This window comes from Arvicola amphibius, chromosome 17 (assembly GCF_903992535.2).
Source record: "Arvicola amphibius chromosome 17, mArvAmp1.2, whole genome shotgun sequence".
NCBI lineage: Eukaryota > Metazoa > Chordata > Mammalia > Rodentia > Cricetidae > Arvicola > Arvicola amphibius.
Genome location: NC_052063.2, coordinates 42,494,805 through 42,518,388, shown reverse-complemented (window position 1 = coordinate 42,518,388; position 23,584 = coordinate 42,494,805). Strand labels below are relative to the sequence as shown.

Sequence of the window (23,584 nt, the reverse complement as noted above, 5' to 3'; positions counted from 1 at the left end):
GACAAAGTCGCAGTTTACCTGTTATAATTAATTCAGAGACTTTTTCCACATAAGTTTTTAATTTTTACTAGGTTTATGAGGTATAAATATCCACTCTAAAATAACATCTTCCCTCTGCAGTAAAATCCCTGTAGGAGAAATTATGGAAGGTAGTATGACTAGAATGCAACTAAGATTTGGGTTCAACTTATCCACATGTGCCTCCTGTAATTTTTCCTCAATCATTGTCAGTACCTTGTTGACAGCTCTTACATCTGTCACCATTCTCCATTTACCAGATTTCTTTTTTACAACAAACATAGGAGAATTCCAAGGGCTGGTTGATTCTTCAATATGCTGAGCACCAAGTTGCTCTTGTACCAGCTGTTCTAATGCCTGTAATTTATCTTCAGCTAGATGCCTTTTCAGATGTCCTAATTTACCACAATTAAAATACCTGGCAGTTTGATGTCTCCTCATTGCTTTGGAAATTGCTTCTACCCAAGATTCATAATTATAGCTAAACATCTCAACATTCATTGTATGCTGAATCCATTCATCTATAGGTGCTGATCTAGAACTTAAAGGCCCAATTATCTTTTTGCATTCTATGTTTGCATTTTCAAATGCCAGATATTCAAGAAGTATTTGTCTAGCTTCTGGGTCTGTTACCTTTATATCTAGAGCCTTAATCTTTTCAAAAAAATCAGTAAAGGGGTCTCTCTGTCCCTGCCTAACCCTGGTATATGATTTGACCCTTCTTCCTGGATCTTGTATTCTATTCCAAGCATTCAAGGCTGCTTTGTGATGTACTTCTTCGTCATAAAGAGCTTGGACCTATAGAATGACATATGCTCCCACACAAAGAATTTGATCTTGAGAAACCTCCACACCTTTTGCTCTTCCTTCCCATTCCATATGTTTGGATTCTTCTCTGAAATAAATTCCAAATATCAAGGAAGGTCCATTGTCTAAAACTGCAGACACTAACTGAAAGAAATCATGGGGGTAAGCTCTGACATTAGAAGCCCAAGTCCTTATCATTTCCATAAAAATGCAGAATGCAAGCCATAAATAATGACAGCTTGCTTAATTTCTTTTAGATCATTCATTCCTACTGGCATCCATCTAGCTTCTTTGACTCCCTTTGAGCCTTTAGAAGTTGACGCTTTGTCAGAATAAATTATAGAGTATGTCATTAGAACACTGGGTAAGCCAGTTCTAATAGCTGGTGATGGCATTGTATCCTGTCCTTGTGCCTTTTTACTCTGCTCACCAGCTTCAATAATTTCTTCAATCATTTCAAATCTTTTTATCATTCTCTCTCTTAAATCCTGAATCTCCTTAGCTGCATATGTTTCTAGTGATTTCACTAAGGTATCAATTTTTTGGTTCCCATCCTGCATCTGTGATTCCAAGGCTTTAATTTTTTCCTTCAAAGATAGCATGTCTTCCTTAAACTTTGCTTGTATATCATGTAGATTCCCATCCTGGAGGGACATTCTTTGTGTTACCTTATAAAAACTTTGTGATAACGTCTGAATGTCAAATTCAACAGCCTGAACCCTTTCGAGTATCTTCCTAGTACCCTTGGTTATGGAGTCAGTTTTGTCTATCATAGTATCCACTTGTTCAGATAACCTCTGATTTTCAATCATCTTAATCCTTTCAGCTAGACGTTCATTATTAGTCTGTAAAGATTGTATCGTTCTTAGGAGTGCCATATTCTTCCTTAATGATAGAATATAGAAAAGAAAACCAAACCTAATAACCAGTAAATTGAGCTATCCTCATAGTCATATAAGCCTCGCATGATATAATCCATTGTATTAGTAAAGAAAGCAGTAAAAGTTGTGTTGGAAATGAAAACTGCCATATTACCTATTATCCAGCAGGTGGCGCTGTTGCAGAGTCATGACTAGAACCACTGCAAAGGTGATGGAAACGGGTCCTGTTTCAGTGTCTGCCTTAGTATTTGTTTAAAAATGGGAAATATGAGTTGCTCAACAAAGTAAATGTAATTAAATCAATTCCATACACAGAACCAGAAACCCAGAATCCAAGGGTAGAGAAGAGCAACTGGGAAGCTGTGTATGCCTCCACGTGACAGTCACCCCAAGGGGTTGCAGCTTTTGGCAACTGCTTGTACTCTAATTTGCACCACATAAGGGCTGCACTGCAGGGGAGATTTAAAAACGACCCAGAGAAGAGCACACCAGGCGGGCAGAGACTGTCCAGGCTTGTGGAGTCCGGGAGGTGTGGAGTTTAAATCCACGTGGGGAGGCAAATGATAGGGTGTATGGGGACTTGAAGCAAATCTGAGGCATGTAAAGAGAAAATATAAAGAATTGCAGAAAGAAAAGCCACTATGTGATAGTTTATATTGAACTGCTGGCTCCACGCACAGGGCACAGGCCGCAGCTGAGGGAGGGCTCGTGCCAAGCTGAGCTGGAGGCAGGCAGCCGACTGGGGAGAAGAAGGGGTCCTAAAACCAAACATTTGGGAGTCAGATGAAGGCATAAGTCGCAAACAATCCCATACCAGTTTAGAATTATGATTAATAGAATGGTTATTTATTTAAGTGGGAAAAACTTAAAGATCACTGTCCCAGAAGACAGCCCTCTGCGCAATCAGGAAGGGAGCCTAATTGGAAGTAGAGCCAGAAGCCAGAGAGCGAGTGAAGGGCAGTTGCTGCTTTTTTAAAGAGAGAGAGACCACACCCCAATGGGCTGGTATCTCAGCAGCTATTGGCTGAAGGAGCAGAAGGAGCTCCCGCAACAGTTCCCCAGTTGTCAGTCAAGAGCCAGTGAGCTACCACTATCTTGGGTCAACTATTTCTGTGGGTTTCTATAAATTCAAACATATACTTGGTAACAAAGCAAATCTCAACAGATTAAAAAAATTGAAATAACCACATGTCTTATCATGTGGTTATTTCAATTTTTCTTTTAGGTACTTTAGATAAGGATTTTTCTATATTGTTGATATTCTACAAAAAAGCAACTCTTTAAACCTTTGGTTTAAAGTTGGAATTCAACAATACTAATTGCAAAAATCCCACAAACTGGAAATTGAACAATTCTCAATAGAAATAAAGGAAGACTTCCTAGAATTTGATCAAAATGAATGCACAACATACCCAATTCTTTGAGATTCTTTGAAAGCAGTACTAACAGGAAAACTCTTAGCAATAAGTGCCTACATAAAGAACCTGAAAAATCTCACACTAGCATCTTAACAGCACACTAGAAAACTGTAGAATGAAAACAACAAACTCACACAGGAGAAGATGGCAGGGAATAATCAAATTGAGGACTGAAATCAAAAAATAGAAACAAAGAAAACAATATAAAGAGTCAGTGGGACAAAGAGTTGCTTTTTTGTAGAATATCAACAATATAGAAAAACCCTTATCTAAAGTACCTAAAAGAAAAATAGAGAATATCCCAATTAACAAAATCAGAAATGAGAAGGGGGACATAACATCAGACACTGAGGAAATCCAGAGAATCATCAGATCATACTTCAAAAACCTGTACTCCACAGAACTGGAAAATATAAAGGAAATGGACAATTTTCTTTTGTGTTATTTTTATTGATTTTTATTGAGCTCTAAATTTCTCTATGCTCCCCTCCTTGCCTCTCCCCTCCCCCTTTCAACTCTCCCCCAAGGTCCTCATGCTCCCAATTTACTCAGGAGATCTTGTCTTTTTCTACTTCCCATGTAGATTAGATCTATGTAAGTCTCTCTTAGTGTCCTCATTGTTGTCTAAATTCTCTGGGATTGTAGTTTGTAAGCTGGCTTTCTTTGCTTTATGGTTAAAAACCACCTAGGAGTGACTACATATGATAACTGTCTTTCTGTGGCTGGGTTACCTCACTCAAAATAATATTTTCTAGCTCCATCCATTTTCCTGCAAAATTCAAGATAAGGTTTAAAGCAAGTAAAAGAGCTAGTTCTGTTTGTAGACCTTACTTACACCACTTACCAATCTTCAATACAAATGGTTAAGAGCTAGCTAATTACCTTGAAGCATCTAAGTTCAACATTAGGAGAGACAGGGGCAGATTCGACATAATTATTACACCTAATGAAACCATTGGTAACTGTAATTTTAATATTGTCAGAACCAAACTCAAATGTTCTGTCTTTTAGGCCTAATCCAATTTGGTTTCTAAATTATTATTAGCTATTATGTAAGATCAAATTGAGTAATTGGTCAAGGGAAGTCTTAGCAGGGAGATAGATCTCAAGAGATTTTAATAAGCAGACATTCACTTGCCAGACATCTTCCAAGACTTCAGTGAAAATTCATTAGCATATTAAGTAACATGATTGATACAAATAGAATTTTTAGACTAATGCAGAATTTTTAGGCTGATACAGAAAGTCAGTGTTAACGTGATGAGTGTGGCGACCATGGAGTGTTGCCCTTGACGAGAAGGAAACAGCATCTTGGATATGCAAAGGATTAGAATACGAACCACAATATCACTAACAGAAATGAGATATTAGCATATTCTTGAGGCAATTAAAGCAAAACCTCAGTGGTTTCTATCCTTCAAAGATATGACTGAAATAAAAGCAGACATCACTTTTCTGAGGTTAGAATTGCATAAAACCATATTAACACATGAGTTCTCCAGAATCCATTATCTGGTAATTGCAGCATAATGAGCATAAAATCACCAACCTCACCTAGATAATGTCGGTTCCCTATGCTAACAGAATATTAAGTAGAAGTCTTCATGAAGAGGTACAGCCAGACATGCTGAGAAATGACACAGGTCCCAAAGGCACAAAGATGAAAAGAACAAACCTAAGAATAATTAGGGTAGAAGGAGAAGAAATACAACTCAAAGGCGCAGAAAACATATTCAACAAAATTATAGAAGAAAACTTTCCCAACCTAAAAAAGGATATTCCTATGAAGGTACAAGAAGCCTACAGAACAAAGAAAGAATATTAAGAGCTGCAAAAGAAAAAGGTCAAGTAACATATAAATGAATACCTATCAGAATTATAACTGAATTCACAATGGAAACCATGAAAGCCAGAAGGTCTTGGATAGATGTGCTGCAGACTACTGTACCCAGCAAAGCTTTCATTCACCATTGATGGAGAAAACATGATATTCAATGACAAAAACATATTTAAACAATATGTATCTACAAACCCAGCCTTACAGAAAGTACTAGAAGGAAAACTACAACTCAAGGAAGCTAACTATAGCCACAATAACACAGGTATCTGATAACACCTCACCAGAATAACCTAAGTAAGGGAAACACAGAAACACCACTACCAAAAGATAACCAGAGCTAACAACCACTGATCATTAATATCGCTTAATATCAATGGTCTTAATTCACCTATAAAAAGACATAGGCTAAGAGAATGGATACGTAAGCAGGATCCAGCATTCTGCTCTTTACAAGAAACACACCTCAACCTCAAAGACAGATACTACCTCAGAGTAGAGTTAGAAAAAGGTTTTATAATCAACTGGACCTAAACAACAAGCAGGTGTGACTATTCTAACACAATTGATTTCAAACTAAAATTAATCAGAAGAGATGGAGAAGGAAATTTTATTTTTTATTTATTTTTATTTTTTGTTTAGTAATTTTTAAAAAATTTTTATTAAAAATTTCCACCTCCCCCTTTTGTCCAGGTGGCATCCCTGGGCTGCCAGGAATCCCTGATCCTGTGCAGTGGAGTTCCATCTGGATTGGTAAGTGAGTGCGACCCTGGGGCAACTTGCCCTGGAAGAGAGCACAGACCCTCTCGCCCAGCTCCTGCTGCAGGCTTGTCTTTGTTTCTCCTGTACTAAGGCCATCCACCCAAAGGAATCAGACTCTGGCCTCCAGGCAGGTCTGAGGATTCCTGTAAGGGAGTGCGGGCTTCTTCAGATTGTGCCACAAGGAATAGCTCCTTCTCTGGCACTGAGGAGATCCAATCAGATTCAGTCACAGCAAAATTGGTCTAAGACACTAAGCACCTCCCTGCTCCATTTGAAGGAAGAGATGGGCAGGCGCCAATGCAAGAACTCCTCCAACAACATGAAAGGCAACATGACATCACCAGAATCCAGACATCCTGAAACAACAAGAATTGAACACCCTACTCCAGAAGATATAGAAGAAACCGACTTTAAACAGTACTTTATGACAATAAAAAAATAAAGCTTGTATGCCACAAAATTGGAAAATGTGAAAGAAATGAACTATTTTTAGATAAGTACCATATACCGAAATTAAATCAAGACTAGGAGAACAATTAAAATAGATCTGTAAGTAGAGAAGAATTAGAAGCTGTCATCAAAAACCTCCCTACCAAAAATAGCCCAGGACCAGATGGTTTCAATGCAGAATTCTAGCAGAACTTCCAAGAAGAGATAGTACCTATACTCCTTAATGTGTTTCACAAAATAGAAACAGAAGGGTCATTGTTAAACTCTTTTTATGAAGCTACAGTTACTCTGATACAAAAAACACACAATGCCTCAAACAAGAAAGAGAATTACAGACCAATCTCACTCATGAACATCGATGCAAAAATTCTCAATAAAATCCAAATACACAACAAAAAAACATTATCCATCATGATCAAGTAGGCTGCATCCCAGTGAGGCAGGGCTGGTTCTATATATGAAAATCTATCAATGTAATCCATCATATAAATAAACTGAAGGAAAAAACTGTATGATCATTTCATTAGATGCTCAAAAAGCATTTGACAAAATTCAACACTCCTTTATGATAAAGGTCTTAAGAGACTAGGGATACAAGGTTCATACCTAAATATAATAAAATCAATATACACCAAGCTGACAGCTAACATCAAATTAAATGGAGAGAAACTTAAAGCCATTCCACTAAAATCAGGAACAAGACAAGGCTGTCCACTGTCTCCATACCTCTTCAATATAGTGCTTGAAGTTCTAGCAATAGCAATAAGACAACATAAGGAAATCAAGAGGATTCGAATTGGAAAGGAAGGAGTCAAACTTTCGTTATTTGCAGATGATGTGATAGTGTACATAAGCGACCCCAAAAACTCTACCAAAGAACTCCTACAGCTGATAAACACCTTTAGTAATATGGCTGGATACAAGATCAACTCCAAAAAATCAGTTGTTCTCTTATACACAAAGAATAAAGAAGCAGAGAAGAAAATCAGAGAAACATCACCTTTCATGATAACCACAAATAGCATAAAGTATCTTGGGGCAACTCTAACCAAGGAAGTGAAAGATCTATTTGACAAGAACTTTAAGTCTTTGAAGAAAGAAGTTGAAGAGGACACCAGAAAATGGAAGGATCTCCCATGCTCTTGGATGGGTAGAATCAACATAGTAAAAATGGCAAATCTACCAAAGACAATCTATAGATTCAATATAATCCCCATCAAAATCCCAACAAAATTCTTCACAGACCTTGAGAGAACAATAATCAACTTCATATAGAAAAACAAAAAACCTAGGATAGCTAAAACAATCCTATATAATAAATGTACTTCCAGAGGCATTACCATCCCTGACTTCAAACTCTGTTACAGAGCTACAGTAATGAAAACAGCCTAGTATTGGCATAAAAACAGAGATGTTGACCAATGGAATTGAATTGAAGACCTGGACAATAATCCACAAACCTATGAATACCTGATTTTTGACAAAGGAGATAAAATTATACAATGAAAGAAAGAAAGCATCTTTAACAAGTGGTGCTGGCATAACTGGAGAAGAATGAAAATAGATCCATATCTATCACCATGCACAAAACTCAAGTACAAATGGGTTAAAGACCTCAATAAAAATCTGACCACACTGAACCTGATAGAAGGGAAAGTGGGAAATAGTCTACAACATATGGGCATAGGAGACCACTTCCTACATAGAACCCCAGTAGCACAGATAATAAGGGCAACATTGAATAAATGGTACAAACTGAGAAGCTTCTGTAAAGCAAAGGACTCTGTCATTAAGACAAAAAGGCAGCTTACTGAATGGGAGATCTTCACCAACCCTGCAACAGACAAAGGACTGACCTTCAAAATATATAAAGAACTCAAGAAACTAGACATTAAAACTCTAATTAACCCAATTAAAAAATGGGGTACTGAACTGAACAGAGAATTCTCAACAAAAGAAGTCCAAATGGCCAAAAGACACTTAAGGTCATGTTCAACCTCCTTAGCAATCAGGGAAATGCAAATCAAAACAACTTTGAGATACCATCTTACACCTGCCAGAATGGCTAAAATCAAAAACACCAATGATACCCTATACTGGAGAGGATGTGGAGTAAGAGGAATACTCATCCATTGTTGGTGGGAATGCAAACTTGTGCAACCACTTTGGAAAGCAGTGTGGCAGTTTCTCAGAAAACTGGGAGTCAACCTACCTCAGGATCCAGCAGTTACACTCTTGGGAATATACCAAAGAGATACTCAATCATACTATAAAAGCATTTGTTCAACTATGTTCATAGCAGCACTATTTGTAATAGCCAGAACCTGGAAACAACCTAGGTGACCCTCAATAGAAGAATGGATAAAGAAGGTGTTTCTACTCAGCAGTAAAAAACAGTGACATCTTGAATTTTGCATGCAAATGGATAGAAATAGAAAATACTTTACTGAGTGAGATAACCCAGACTTAAAAAGATGAATATGGTATGTAATGTACTCACTCATAAGTGGATTCTAGCCATAAACAAAGAACATTGAGCCTATAATTCGTGATCCTAGAGAAGCTAAATATGGTGAACCCAAAGAAAAACATATATTTATCCTTCTGGATATTGGAATAGACAAGATCGCAGGACAAAAGTGGGGAGCATGGTGGTGTGAGTGGAGTGAGGAGAAGGGGAGAAGGGGAGAGAAGGGGAAGGGGAGGATTGGGGAGGGCTTGGGAGAATGGGATGATTGAGATGGAGGAAGAGTGGATATGGGAGTAGGGAAGAAGATATCTTAATCAAGGGAGCCTTTTTAGGATTGACAAGAAACTTGGCTGTAGAGCAGTTTCCAGGTGTCCAAGGAGATGTTCCCAGCTAGGTCCTTGGGCAGCAGAGGGAGGGTGCCTGAACTGGCCTTCTCCCATAGCCACACTGATGGATATCTTGCATATCACCATAGAACCTTCATCCGGCAATGGATGGAGATGGAGACAGAGACCCACATTGGAGCACTGGACTGAGTTCCCAAGATCTATATGAAGAGCAGAAGGAGGGAGAACATGAGAAAGAAAGTCAGGACCGGGAGGGGTGCGTCCACCCACTGAGACGGTGGGCCTGATCTAATGGGAGCTCACCAAGGCCAGCCAGACTGGGACTAAACGAGCATGTGATCAGACTGGACTCTATGAATGTGGCTGACAATGAGGGCTGACTGAGAAGCCAATGATAATGGCACCGGTTTTTGATTCTACTGCATGTACTGGCTTTTTGGGAGCCTAGTCTGTTTGGATGCACACATTCCTTGACCTGGATGGAGGGGGGAGGGCCTTGGACTTCCCACAGGGCAGGGAACCCTGACTGCTCTTTGGACTGGAGAGGGAGGGGAAAGGGGAGAGTGGGAGGGAAATGGGAGGAGGGAAGAAGGTGGAAATTTTTAATAAATAAATAAATTTTAAAAAATAAAAAATAAACTTTGATGTTTCTAATGCACTTTAAAATGCCTCAGAAAACCATTATAGATACAGAGAGTGAGTGGGACAAATAGAAAGAAAGTGACGGCAGCAAATGCTTGAACAGCACACAGGGAATGGCTGTCACTGTAGCAATGGGTTCATGTCTGCATGATTGAAGGATGTCATCATATGAGAATTACTTGTCAAGGGTCTATTAGAGACAAGGCAGACTGATCAGCTTGCTTTTGAATTCCTGAAAATGTTCAGCTGGTTATGTATATAGATGAAGGCTATGTGTGTGTGTGAAGATGTAGGTATATGCCACGTATAGATGAGGATGTAGACAATGGCTATGTGTAGTTGATAGAAGTGCTGGCTGCGAATAGGTGAGACCATAAGCCCTAGTAAGAGTACCACGTTGATTTTCCCAATACATAAACAATTTTGCCACAGAGACAACATATGAGAGTAAACACAGACAAGATTTGCATTGAAATTGTTTAATGGGTATTTGTAATTTTTCACAATGCACTTAGTTTTGCCGATCCAAACTCATCAGTCTCAGAGTTAGCTGATATGCTTGAAGTTGCTTTAAGAAAGTTAAGAGCTAGCACAGTAACTAATCTGTCTGGAAGACCTCATGATCAGCAAGAGGAATGGGAACATTCTCTCAAGAATTAAAACAGACCGACACATGAGTTGAGAACTTACTTTTAAGCAGTATAAGTGGCCAAATCTAAGAAAATGTTTTTGAAAGGTCACACATTTCATTACAATTTTCTGAGCTGAGGCAGTCTCAGCTCTATCCACACAGAGTTCTGTTCCCTTAAAAACCCACCTTGCCACACACTGTGGTTGTTCTAGCTGTCTGGGTGCTGAGATCACACACAAGCCTGGGAACTCACGCAGCTGCCATTTCACCCAAGATCAACTTGTCTCCTTAAGATTTGTTGTGTGTGAATCCAACAAGGGAGAGATGAAGATTAAGTTAGAAGAAACTACATGTGAGTGACTTCATCTGTGAAGAACTGATAAAGATGTGTATGACTATTGAAGTGTTAGACCACTGTCACCAGCATCTGCTGCATTGGTTAATGAAAAAAATGGAGGTTTTTATTAAAACAGTGAACACATTAGTCAGCATTAAGCCTCTTGGGAAACAGTCTCCATTTTGCTCTTGATTCTTTTCAAAGGCTGCTTATATGAGGGGAAACCAAGAAAGTGTGACCTTTCCTGTAACTACTTCTAGAGCAAGAAAGAGACAGAATGAGCTGAAGTGGAAGCACACGGCAGTTACAATCTGCAGTTCCGAAGATACTGGGTGAGATCTCGGTTTCGACAGTAGTTTTTCCATGCCACCCTGTGGAGGAAAGTGAGACGGGAGAATGGTTAAACTTGTCTCCTCTGTCATACATATTCTTAAAACTTGGGGGGAGAAATAGTGTAAAAGTGTCACTAATGGAGATTGGGTGCTGGACCAAGATCTGGTATGAAACACAGGCTACAGCTACACCAAAAACTGCTGGTGGAGCTATGTCTACATGAAAGTGTGATCCTCTCCAAGCCCTGAGCAGAGCCCAGTGTCCTCACTGTCAATGTAATATCATGTGCAAAAAGCAGTTAACTGATCTACAAATAGTCGGAGGCCTAACAAGGATATTGTCATCTGTGGAATTCTCACAATCTGGAGAAATTCCCTAATACTAATGATGTAGAGAAAGACCCCAGCTGTACCTGCAGTGCTCAGAATGACACTTGGGTCTCAGAAAGACTCGCTGCATAGAACAACAGAACCAGCAGTTTCCCCTTCCAAAGTTCCTACATACCATGCTCTAATGCCTTGTGGATCTCTCACAACCCTCTTTGCACATTGTATGGCTTGAGTGATGTCATCCTGGAGCAAAGCTGAAAGACAAGGGTAAGGAATGACAAGAACTGTTATAGAACCCATTTTAGTTCAGATCCATCCAGCTTTCTTCTGTGACAAGGAGCAGTGAATACAAGGAATTGATTTCCAAGTGTTCATGCATCTGTGATTACTGGGGACAGATTCTCTTGATTCTATTCTGTTGAAATGGTGTAAGTTATTTTATTTCTCATTTATGAAGTCCCTCGGGGTTGGGATATACTTGAGAGGTAAAGTGTTCTTGGGATTCCAGCACTGATAAAAAGTAGAGAACACATTGTAGTAATGAGCATGAATTGACACGGAGGCTGTGGTACTTCAGCTAACGTGAGAGAAGTTCCTCTTCCTTCTCACACTGAAAAAAAAACCTCACTGGAACTGTCACCTAGGCATACCAGTGAAAATTTATCCTAAAAAAAAACAGAGGCTGGCTCAGTGACTAAGAGTCTGGATGCTCTTCCAGACGACTTGATTCCCAGCACACACATGGCAGCTCTCTGGTGTCTGTAACTCCAGTTCCAGGAAATGGGAGCCCTCTTCTGGCTTCCACAAGTACTGGGCACACAAGTGGTACACAATCATATATGCAGGCAAAACACACACTCACATAAATGAATACTTTAAGAAAGGAAACAATGCACAAGCTTTGTGTGAATAAAGCTCTTCCTAGGGATTTATAACCAGTAAAATAAAAGGAGCCAGGTGTTCTAAGACTCAAGACTAAAGTGTGTTTTCAACATAGAGAATATTGCTACTGCAATTTTGTTTGCAGTTTAAGATGAGAATTCAGGCCAGTACTTGTTACCATGGATGTAGTTTGAGTAATAACCATTTTATGAAGCTAGACAAGTATAATTTAATTTGTTTCAAAAAATGTAAAAATCTGTCTGTATTTTTGTGTGAATACATATGTGCACAATATAACTTCACTTGCACCTACAGCACAGACCTGTAGTCTAGAAGAGTGTTGTCCAAAGGTTTCCAGTTACATCAACTCTCTAAACACTTAAGTGGGGAATGATATTCTAGTCCCTTTCAATGACTGTAGATGAGTGGACAAATGCCTTTAAAAGTAGGCAAAAGCCGGGCGGTGGTGGCACACTCCTTTAATCCCAGCACTCGAGAGGCAGAGGCAGGCGGATCTCTGTGAGTTCGAGACCAGCCTGGTCTACAAGAGCTAGTTCCAGGACAGGCTCCAAAGCCACAGAGAAACCCTGTCTCGAAAAACCAAAAAAAAAATAAAAAAATAAAAAAAATAAAAGTAGGCAAAATAGGCTACAAAAATGTTCCACAATCTCTTTTCTCTTGAAAATGTTAACAACCAGGTTTAACAAAGTAGGAATTAATAGATCATCGCTTAGAGTGCTTGACTAAAATGTAACAAGTCTTGAGTTCACTCACCTCACTGGAACAACACAGCAACATCAACCAATTTTATTCATGCACTAAAAATTGCATATTACTTCTATCATGATATGAGTTCAAGTCCTACCATCCCAGACTTCAATCCTGATATGAACCTTGTTTGTTCATTTTTTGAAAAAATAAGTTTCAAGCTTGCTCCAATACTGAGGGGACCTGGGAGCCAGCCAGCAGGGAGTTTTCCTGTGGCTGGGCTACCCCTCAACCCACCCGGCCCCCACACCCTCCTGTTGGCCTGCAAGCTCAGTGGAACCCTGAAACACAGCTTGCTCCAATGCTGAGGGGACCCGGGAGGTATGTCAATAGCCACAGGGCTGGACAGCCAGATGTTCCTTGCTCTGGGACCTCTTGAGTGAAACGAAACCCAGGGGTCCCTTCCCAACTCCCTCGGCTTTTCTAGCCAGCCAGCAGGGAGTTTTCCTGCGCCTGAGCTACCTCTCAACCCACCCGGCCCCCACACCTGCCTGTTGGCCTGCAAGCTCAGTGGAACCCTGAAACACAGCTTGCTCCAATACTGAGGGGACCTAAGAGACAGCCCAGCAAGGATTGGACCAAGAGGCCAAGACACTGCTGGTCACATTTGAAGGAAGAGATAGGCAGGTTCCAATGCAAGAAATCCTCCAACATCCTAAAAAGCAACATGGTAACACCAGAACCCAGCAGGCACACAAAGGAAGACTTGATCATCCTAACACAGAAGTATAAGAAAATGACTTTAAACATAACTTTATGAAAATGATGGAGACCTTTAAAGAGGAAGTGAAAAACTACCTTAAAGAAATGGAAGAAAAGACAAACAAAAAGTTGGAAGAAATAAATAAATTCCTCAAAAAAAAAAAAAAAGAAAAAGAAAAAACAATGAACCAGATGAAGGAAACAGTTCAAGACATGAAGACTGAAATAGAGGTAATGAAGAAAACACAGATTGAGGGAAATCTAGATACAAAAAATCTGGGTAAATAAACAGGAACTACAGAGACAAGTAAAACCTACAGAATACAAGAGATAGAAGAAAGAATCTCGGGCGCTGAAGATATTATAGAGGAAACAGACTCATTGATTAAATAAAACATTAAAACCTACAAATTCTTAACACAAAACTTTCAGGAAATCTGGGACACCATGAAAAGACCAAACCTAAGAATAACAGGAGCAGAAGAAGGAAAAAAATTACAGCTCAAAGGAACAAAAATTATATTCAACAAAATTATAGAATAAAACTTTCCCAACCTAAAGAAGGATATTCCTATGAAGGTACAGGAAACTTACAGAACACCAAATAGACTGGACCAAAAAAAAAAATCCCTCACCATATAATAATCAAAACACAAAACATACAGAATAAAGAAAGAATATTAAGAGCTGCAAAGGAAAAAGGTCAAGAAACATATAAAGGTAAACCTATCAGAATTACACCTGACTTCTCAGTGGAAACCATGAAAGCCAGAAGGTCCTGGATAGATGTGCAGCATACACTAAGAAACTACAGATGCAAACCCAGACTACTATACCCAGCAAACGTTTTATTTACCATCGATGGAGAAAACAAGATATTCCATGGAAAAAATAGATTTAAACAATACCTATCCACAAATCCAGCCTTACAGAAAGTACTAGAATGAAAACCCCTAACCCAAGGAAGCTAACTACACCCATAATAACACAGACTTCTGATAAACCCCCCAATCAACATAACCCAAAGAAAAGAAACACACAAACACTACTACTGAAAAATAACCGGAGTTAACAACTACTGGTCATGAATATCACTTAATATCAATGGACTCAATTCACCTATAAAAAGACACAGGCTAAGAGAATGGATATGAAAACAGGATCCAGCCTTCTGCTGTTTACAAGAAACACACCTCAACCTCAAAGATAGACACTACCTCAGAGTAAAGAATTGGGAAAGAGCCGGGCGGTGGTGGCGCACGCCTTTAATCCCAGCACTCGGGAGGCAGAGGCAGGCGGATCTCTGTGAGTTCGAGACCAGCCTGGTCTACAAGAGCTAGTTCCAGGACAGGCTCCAAAGCCACAAAGAGACCCTGTCTCGAAAAAACCAAAAAAAAAAAAAAAAAAAAAAAAAAAAAAAAAAAAAAAAAAAAGAATTGGGAAAGATTTTCAAATCAAATGGACCTAAGAAACAAGCCAGTGTGGCTATTATAATCTCTAAAAGAAAATTGATTTCAAACTAAAATAAATCAGAAGAGATGGAGAAGGACACTTTATGCTCATAACAGGAACAATTCATCAAGATGAAGTCTCAATCCGGAACATCTATGCCCCTAATACATGAGCAACCACATATGTAAAAGAAACATTACTAAAACTTAAATCATTCATCAAACCCCACACACTAATAGTAAAATGTTTCAACACTTCTCTCTCACCAATAGACAGGTTGACTATACAGAAACCTAACAGAGAAATAAGAGAACTAACAGATGTAATGAATCAAATGGACTTAACAGACATCTATAAAACATTCCACCCAAAAAGAAAAGAATATACCTTCTTCTCAGCATCTCATGGAACCTTCTCTAAAATTGATCACATACTCAGTAACAAAGCAAACCTCCAGAGATAGCAAAAAAAAATTGGATTATTAACCCCCCCGCCCGTGTCTTATCAGATCACCATGGGAGTAAAGTTGAATTTAACACAATACTACTCCCAGAAAGCCGACAAATCGCATGGAAACTGGATCAAGAAAAAGAAAGAAAGAAATAAAGAAATAAGAAGAAGACGAAAAGAAAGAGAAGAAGAGAGAGAGAGAGCGAGAGAGAAGAAGAGAGTAAGGCATAATGAAGAACAGAAAGAAAGAATGTCCGTAAATGTCCTGACACGGCATGAAGGAACTACGGACGGAATGAAGAAAGACCGAAACTAAAAGAAAGAAAGAAAGAAAGAAAGAAATTAAAGTCTTCCATGAATACAACGAAAATGAATGCACAACATATCTAAACCTAAGGGACACTATGGAAGCAGTGATAAGAGGAAAGTTCATAGCACTAAGTGCCCACATAAAGGAAAAAGAGAAAGCTCACATTAGCAACTTAACAGCACACCTGAAAACTCTAGAAAAAAATAGAAGCAGACTCACGCAGGAGGAGTAGAAGACAGGAAATAATCAAATTGAGGGCTAAAATCAACAATATAGAAACACAGAAAACAATGCAAAGAATCAATGAAACAAAGAGCTGGTTCTTTGAAAAAAAATCAACAAGAGTGATAATCCCCTATCCAAACTAATCAAAAGGCCAAGCAGTTTCTTTATTAATTAACCAGTGAAAGTAACACATAGACACTCCTCCATCATATTAGAGTAATACTTTCATGTGTATATGTTAGAAATGTTTATAATAAAATTTATTCTGTCAACAATGACTTACAACAATATCTATAACTACTCCTAAGTAAACAGTCAGAAAGGAAATATTCGGGACAAACACCAATAAAGCCACTTACAATTAATGAGTACATATTTCAGAAACTTTCATTAGTTACAAAATGACAACTTTTGTGTGTTTATTTTTATTAATTTTAATTATGTGTCTGTTTACTGGTGAGTGCATGTGAGAGTACAGGTCAAACAACTCCCATCCATTTTTAATGATGCCAACTCTTTATTTTTTAATTTTTTATTAATTTAACATGTGTGTCTCTGTGTGGTGATATATGTGCCAGTGAACCTGTACATGTGTGTATGTGTATGTAGAAGTCAGAGTAAAGTCCCAGGAACTGTTCCCTAGACAGTCCACATTGTTTCTGAGATAGAATCTGCCCTTGGAACTGGCTTATGCTAGTTGGCCAGTGAGCCCCATGGTTCTGCCTGTCTTGGACTCCCCAGGCCTGGTCTTACAAATGCATGTCATCAAACTCAGCTTTTATTTGGGTGCTGAGGGTTAAACCTAGGCTTAGGGGACTCTTCTGTCTAAGCTGTCTTCCCAGGCACTATGTATTTTGTTTATTCATTCAGTGATTTTGGAGGCAGAACCCAGGGCCCTCTGAGTGGTAGGCACGGTATTCTATCACCAAGCTATGCCCTAAGACTAATGTCTTCCTTGGCTAATCTTTATATGCACAGAGGGCTGTGGAGGTATACAGCAGGTGACAACTAGTTTTCAGCAGGTTGACCCACCAGATGAATGACTCTCTGATGGGGAGTGCCACCTGGTAAGACCATGGAATTACTGACTGTAAATGACCACTTGTTCCTGTCTGTAAGTTCTCTCATGTGCCACTTCATTTCTTCCCTAACAACTGCTACGGATGTTTTCCCACTGCTTGTGTTTATCTCATGTAAATATTCCATCTATTGGGCACACATATAGCTGTGTATGGTTTTATCTCAGGAAGATAATTTCTGCTTAAACTGTATAGTTCTGATGAATAGAAGTAACACTAGGATAGTTTCCATTATTCATACTGACATAGGAGAGAAATGTGGAAGATGAAGATGAAGCCTGAGGAAGTGTGAGGGAGTGGAGAGTGGGTGAATGATGTAGAAGTGTGTGTGTGTGTGTGTGTGTGTGTGTGTGTGTGTGTGTGTGAACGCCAGAAAGAGCTGTGTGGAAGAGCTGTGTCTGGGAGCTGTGTAAAGTGCTGCCTGTTGAGAAGTATGGCCATGTAGGAGAGAGATGTATGATGTATATATGTATGTATGTAAAGAGATATGTAGCTATATGTAAAAAATGTAGCTCTATGAAGAGAATTATTTAAGATGAAGCAAAAGAGAAAGCTGCCATCAGAAAGCATATGCTTCCTTATTTACCCCTCATCTAGAAAAGTCTAGCCCTTGACACATACATGAATTTTTGCATACCCTGGGTGCTGACCAGAGGCTGGATCCCCCAGTTAGCAATAGATGTGCTTAACAATGACTTTCTAACAGTCAAGACAGTCTCCCAGGCTCCTGATGTTTCCATCAGTGTGTCTCCTGCACAGAATCTCTGCTCTTGCACATAAGAGCAGGTGGGTTGTTCCCTATCCCCCTAACCCTGCCCTGTCTTACCACTGCAGGGTATCCCACAGGCGTTCACTGCTCTCGGGGTTTTGCCATCATTGCACCAGTATCGGCTATTGATCTGAAATATCCCATAGTCAGTGCTTTGGTCTTTGGGGTTGTAGTTTGTAGCTCGTGTGTTATAGTTACTCTCATGCTGAGCCAGGCACACCCCTAAGGGAAAAAAAAGAATATTGATCAATAAGCAACAACAGCAAATGATTCATATTGGATACCAAAATTAGCTCCTTGAGATGGCTGTATTTTACAAGTGATTTATTTTATAAATAAAATCATATGATTAAGTTATAAACCATGCTACCACTAGTTCAGGCCAGGTCTGGCTGTATTACTCACGGTAGTCTCTGGCTTCAAGTTATTGTTACGCCTCTGCATTTCAAGTAGGTGTAACTGCTATACCTAGTCAGCATGTGATTTTCAAGTATCCCAAAGAGAATCTCTTTGAGGACAAATCAATTTGCACTGAGAATAAACAGGATAAGTACTTTTAAAATATCCAAACGGATGAAGCAGTCACAGTGGTGTTCACTTTTATTCCCAGCAGTTGGTAGTCAGAGTTGAGTCTATGTGAGATTGACACCAGCCTGGTTTACATAGCAAGATCTGACTATGCTCCCTGCTCCCCAAAATAAAATAGCTACTTCTTTCACTGCTTTTCCCTCCCCCATCTTTCAATACACCTCTGCCTCAAATAAAAACACAAATAGTAGTTAGGTGGATTTCATAGATTAATATAGTTATAATTAACATGTTTATAATTAATATATTTATATGATTAATTCTAAATTAGTATTAATGTTCATATTAAATTATAAATTATAAATTAATATTCATATTAAATTATAAATTAAGCCGGGCGGTGGTGGCACACGCCTTTAATCCCAGCACTCGGGAGGCAGAGGCAGGCGGATCTCTGTGAGTTTGAGGCCAGCCTGGTCTACAAGACCTAGTTCCAGGACAGGCTCCAAAGCCACAGAGAAACCCTGTCTCGAAAAACCAAAAAAAATTATAAATTAATATTAAATATATAAGCTATTAGAAAAATGAGGATTTCCTCAGAGAGATGTTCTAATAACAAGGTGAATTTCATGTTAAGATAGAATTCTTTTTTTCTTTCTGTGTCACTAAGTATCCTACTTTTGCACAGAACAAGCAATCTCCTGCCTCAGTGTCCCATTGCTTGGACTCCAGGAGTGTGTATCTTCACAAATGGCTGGTGAGAATATTGAAAGCAAGAGCATTAGACTAGGAAGGGTTATTCTGCAATTCCATCCATCCATCCACCCATTCATTCACACATACATACATCCACTCATACATCTGTCTGTTCACTTGTTCAGGGACAATTAGTTATTGAGTAGCAGCTGCCTTAATTGAATCTGAAAAGCACTCTCATTACAATGATGTAGAGGGAGTAAGTCATGAACAACTTTTCCTCATCTCTGTCTTCCATTGTACAGAATGAAAGGCCATCCCATAATGAAGAAGCATATTAAGTCATTTATGTTCTGATTCATCAGACCTCATTTCAGCAGCAACTAGGAAATCAGATCCTCTGCCCTATAAAGGAAGTTCAAAATTTTTGAAAAGTTTTCTTTCAAAAGGTTCATACCATAGTAAGAGCAATGAAGACAGATACCAGTCACCCCAGGCTCTGAGAACTCAAGTTCTGAATGAGCGAGTCCTCCCACCTTTTCTCAGCCCCCTGTGCACTATTGAGTCTGTAGCAACTGGAAAACCCAGTGTCACTCCAAGAGCACCTCAGGTCCTATCACCTTAGCCTAGCACAGGTGTCCCTTGCATGTCCTCACCCCAGTATCTCTGATGAAAATGACAAACACTTTAGTTTTTAATCAAACCAAGTCAAATACACAAGATTCTAAAAGCTTATGGGCTCCAGTTCCCACTCTGCCCACTCATTGCTTCCTTATACCTGTTCTGTAGGGGTTGCTTATCTAAGAAGAAACTTACAGTTTGCCAGGCTAACTCCCCTGTAGCCATCCATTCCATTTCTTTTCAGAGTTCTAGCGAACTCACAGCGTTCATAGACCTTAGCCTGGACAGTGACAGAAAGCAAGAGGAACCCCAGGGTGAGGAGAGTCTTCATGTTGACCTAGAAGCTGGATCTGCTGCAGGCTGACTAAAGAAAGCAAGCCTGGTATTTAAGCATCCTCCAGGTTCCTCCTTTCTCCTGCAGCTGTGGTCTCTAACTTTTGAGCTATGTGTAAAGCAGGAAGTTCCTACAATTCTGCCAGTTTCAGTATTTGACCTTCTTTTCCCACAAGTTTGATAAGAGATGTTCTGGGGGCCTAGGAATAAGTGCACAGTACTTATTTTAAAGTGCTTAAATTTGTAGCTCTTTAAGGTTAAAGAGGTAGTTCTGCTTCTGAATGAGGACTTTTTCTTCAATTTTATTATGAAGCTACACAACAAAAAGAAAAAAGACACAACTAATATTTACAGTTAAAAACCAGCAACTACTTTTCACTAACATTCCATCATATCAAATTATAGTTTGTGCATCCACCATTCTGCATGTTTACTTGAGTCATTTTATTTGTATGTTTCCCCCAAATGGACCTGCTTCCTGTAGCTGTTCTCTAGAAAGCTACATCATGTGACATCGCATTGCTTAGCCAGTTTCTACTCTAGAATGTTTTCATTGATGTTGTTCATTTTGTGTTACTATTATAGGTGAGGCTCCTATTAACATTGTTCCTAGCTCCTTTTACACCATGCCTCTCCTCTCCATGTTAAATCATAAAGGGTCACCATAAGCAATAGCACTTCAAAACTCAAGTGGAGGGGCTGGAGAGATGGCTCAGAGGTTAAGAGCACTGACTGTTCTTCCAGAGGTCCTGAGTTCAATTCCCAGCAAGCACATGGTAGCTCACAGCCATCTGTAATGAGATCTGGTGCCCTCTTCTGGCATGCAAGCATACATGGAAGGAATGTTGTATACATAATAAATAAATAAAATATTAAAAAAAAAACTCAAGTGGAACCAAACACATAAATCTAATGGCTTGTAACCTTTAAATGAGATCATCTGGGGAGACTGCTGGTATTTTTCAAATGTTTTATTTGCTGTTACAGAAAAGACAACAATAAAAATTTTCCCATCTTTAATTATTATTTTTATTTTATATGTATATTTATTTTTACCTGCATGCATGTCTGTATACTCCAAGTGTGTCTGGTCTTATGGAGGCCAGAAAAGGATGTCAGATCCCTGGAGTGGAGTTACAGTGAAGTTACAGACAGTCGTGGGCCACCATATGGGTTCTGGAAATTAAACCTGGATCCTCTGAAAGATCCAGTTACTGATCTTACTGAGTTATTTCTCCAGACTCTTTGGGCATCCTTAAATATGACACTATCAGAAAGCAAACACATTGGGCCCTGGATATGTACTGGAGAACAGATTCCGTGTCACACACAGTCATCCTAATTTTCATCAGTGGCAATTACTGTGCTGGACATGCAGAGAGCCCCTTATTATGTGTTTGTTATCCTTAGCCAAAGCGAATGTCCTGATCTAATGTGTCTATTACAAAGGGAAGTGGTTTCCTAAATATAACACCAGTAGCACAGACACTGAGAGAAAAAATTAATAAATGGGACCTCCTGAAACGGAAAAGCTTCTGTAAAGCAAAGGACACAGTCAACAAGACAAAATGACAGCCTACAGAATGGGAAAATATCTTCACCAACCCCACATCAGGCAGAGGTCTGATCTCCAAAATATACAAAGAACTCAAGAAATTGGTTATCAAAAGAACAAATAATCCAAAAAAAAGAACAAATAATCCAATAAAAAAATGGAGTACAGACCTAAACATAGAACTCTCAACAGAAAAATCTAAAATGGCTGAAAGACACTTAAGGAGATGCTCAATATCATCAGAGAAATGCAAATCAAAACAACTCTGAGATCCCATCTTACACCTGTAAGAATGGCCAAGATCAAAAACACTGATGACAACTTATGCTGGAGAGGTTGTGGGGTAAAGGGAACACTCCTGCATTACTGGTGAGAGTGCAAGCTTGTACAGCCCCTTTGGATGTCAGTGTGGCGATTTCTCAGAAAATTAGGAAACAACCTTCCTCAAGACCCAGTAATACCACTTTTGGGTATATATCCAAAGAATGCTCAATCGTGCCATAAGGACATGTGCTCAACTATGTTCATAGCAGCACTTTTTGTCATAGCCAGAACCTGGAAACAACCTAAATGCCCCTTGACCAACGAATGGATAAGGAAAATGTGGTACATTTACACAATGGAGTACTACACAGCAGAAAAAAATGACATCTTGAAATTTGCAAGCAAATGGATGGAACTAGAAAATATCATTTTGAGTGAGGTAACCCAGAGCCAGAAAGACAAATATCATATGTACTCACTCATGAGTGGATTTTAAACATAAAGCAAAGAAAACCAGCCTACAAATCATAATCCCAGAGAACCTAGACAACGATGAGGACTCTAAGATATATGGATCTAATCTACAAGGGAGGTAGAAAAAGACAAGATCTGAGTAAATTGGGAGCATGGGGACCTTGGGAGAGGACTGAAGGGGAGGGAAGAGGCAGGGAGGGGAGAAGAGAAAAATGTAGAGCTCAAAAAAATCAATAAAAAAAGAAAGGGAAGTTGTGGTGTTAAAGTATTTGTCCTGTGCTAGGAGATATGGATAGTGACAAGATTTAATCTTACCGTATTATTCCCTTAAGATAATAGGCTGAGCGAGAAATTTAAAAATAAAATAGCAAACAAAATAGCATAATTTCTGGGCAGGATTTGTTCTTAGAGAAATTTGATGTATACTACATGTTTTATTCAGTAAGCTATATAAATTTTGTCATCTTAAACAGGTGGCAATAGTTCCCAGGTTTTTGTCATATTGCAATGAACTATTACTTACTTATTTCTTTTTTGTTAGGTTTGTTTGTTTGTTTGTTTGTTTGTTTGTTTTAGAGAAGGCCATGTTGTGTAGTCCTGGTTGACTGAGTTTGTAGGAATACTCTTGCCTCTGTCTCTAAGTACTGAGATTATGAACATTTCCACAACACCCAACACAGCTTCCTTTTGCTTATCCTTGGCTCACAATCTATTTAGCTTTCTTGTGATCAAAAGTAGAAGAAAATTAATCCCTTATGCCAAGTGAGGGTGGGGATGGGGGACTTCAGGCCTAGAAAAAGGAATCCATGAGATTCTCTCTAACTTTTGACTGATGTCTAAAATGCAAATCAACTGTAAAATGCAAGAATTTGCCACAATTTATGATGTTTCTAAAGAATGTCCAGGGGGTGGGAGGATGGAAACACAGTTCTGACTTGCCCTCTTGCAAATTCCATTGAATGTTGACTAAAGATTCTTTAAAGCATACGACAGGTGGAGCCAACTTCTTTCTCTACCACATACTTTTGATGCTGAGGTGGGAATTTATTGGAGCACAGGCATTGGAGAGCAGCCTCAGAACCACAGTGAGACACCTTCTCAAAAAACAAACAAAGAGGCTGGAGAAAAGGCTCGTCAGTCAAAAACATTGACTGTTCTTATAGATGTCCCAGGTTCAGTTCCTAACACCCATATAGTGACTCAGAACCATATCG

The 23,584-nt window shown here is 39.1% G+C and overlaps 1 protein-coding gene across 1 annotated transcript; it reads right to left on the bottom strand.

Moving 5' to 3' along the window:
• Positions 1-10,095: 10,095 nt before the first annotated feature.
• Positions 10,096-20,148, bottom strand: LOC119803685 (lysozyme C-2). The gene is made up of 4 exons (XM_038315104.1): positions 19,940-20,148; positions 17,957-18,121; positions 11,438-11,516; positions 10,096-10,971 (listed from the first exon to the last, which is right to left on the bottom strand). The coding sequence occupies exons 1-4, from the start codon at positions 20,073-20,075 to the stop codon at positions 10,905-10,907; spliced, it is 447 nt and encodes a 148-aa protein (XP_038171032.1). The 5' UTR covers positions 20,076-20,148; the 3' UTR covers positions 10,096-10,904.
• Positions 20,149-23,584: the final 3,436 nt, after the last annotated feature.

Coding starts and splice junctions, on each gene's coding strand:
- LOC119803685 (XM_038315104.1), bottom strand. CDS start 20,075: ATGAAGACTCTCCTCACCCTGGGGTTCCTCTTGCTTTCTGTCACTGTC. Junction 18,122..19,939: donor GGGAGTTAGCCTGGCAAACT/GTAAGTTTCTTC, acceptor TTTTTCCCTTAG/GGGTGTGCCTGGCTCAGCAT. Junction 10,972..11,437: donor CCACAAGGCATTAGAGCATG/GTATGTAGGAAC, acceptor TTTCCTCCACAG/GGTGGCATGGAAAAACTACT.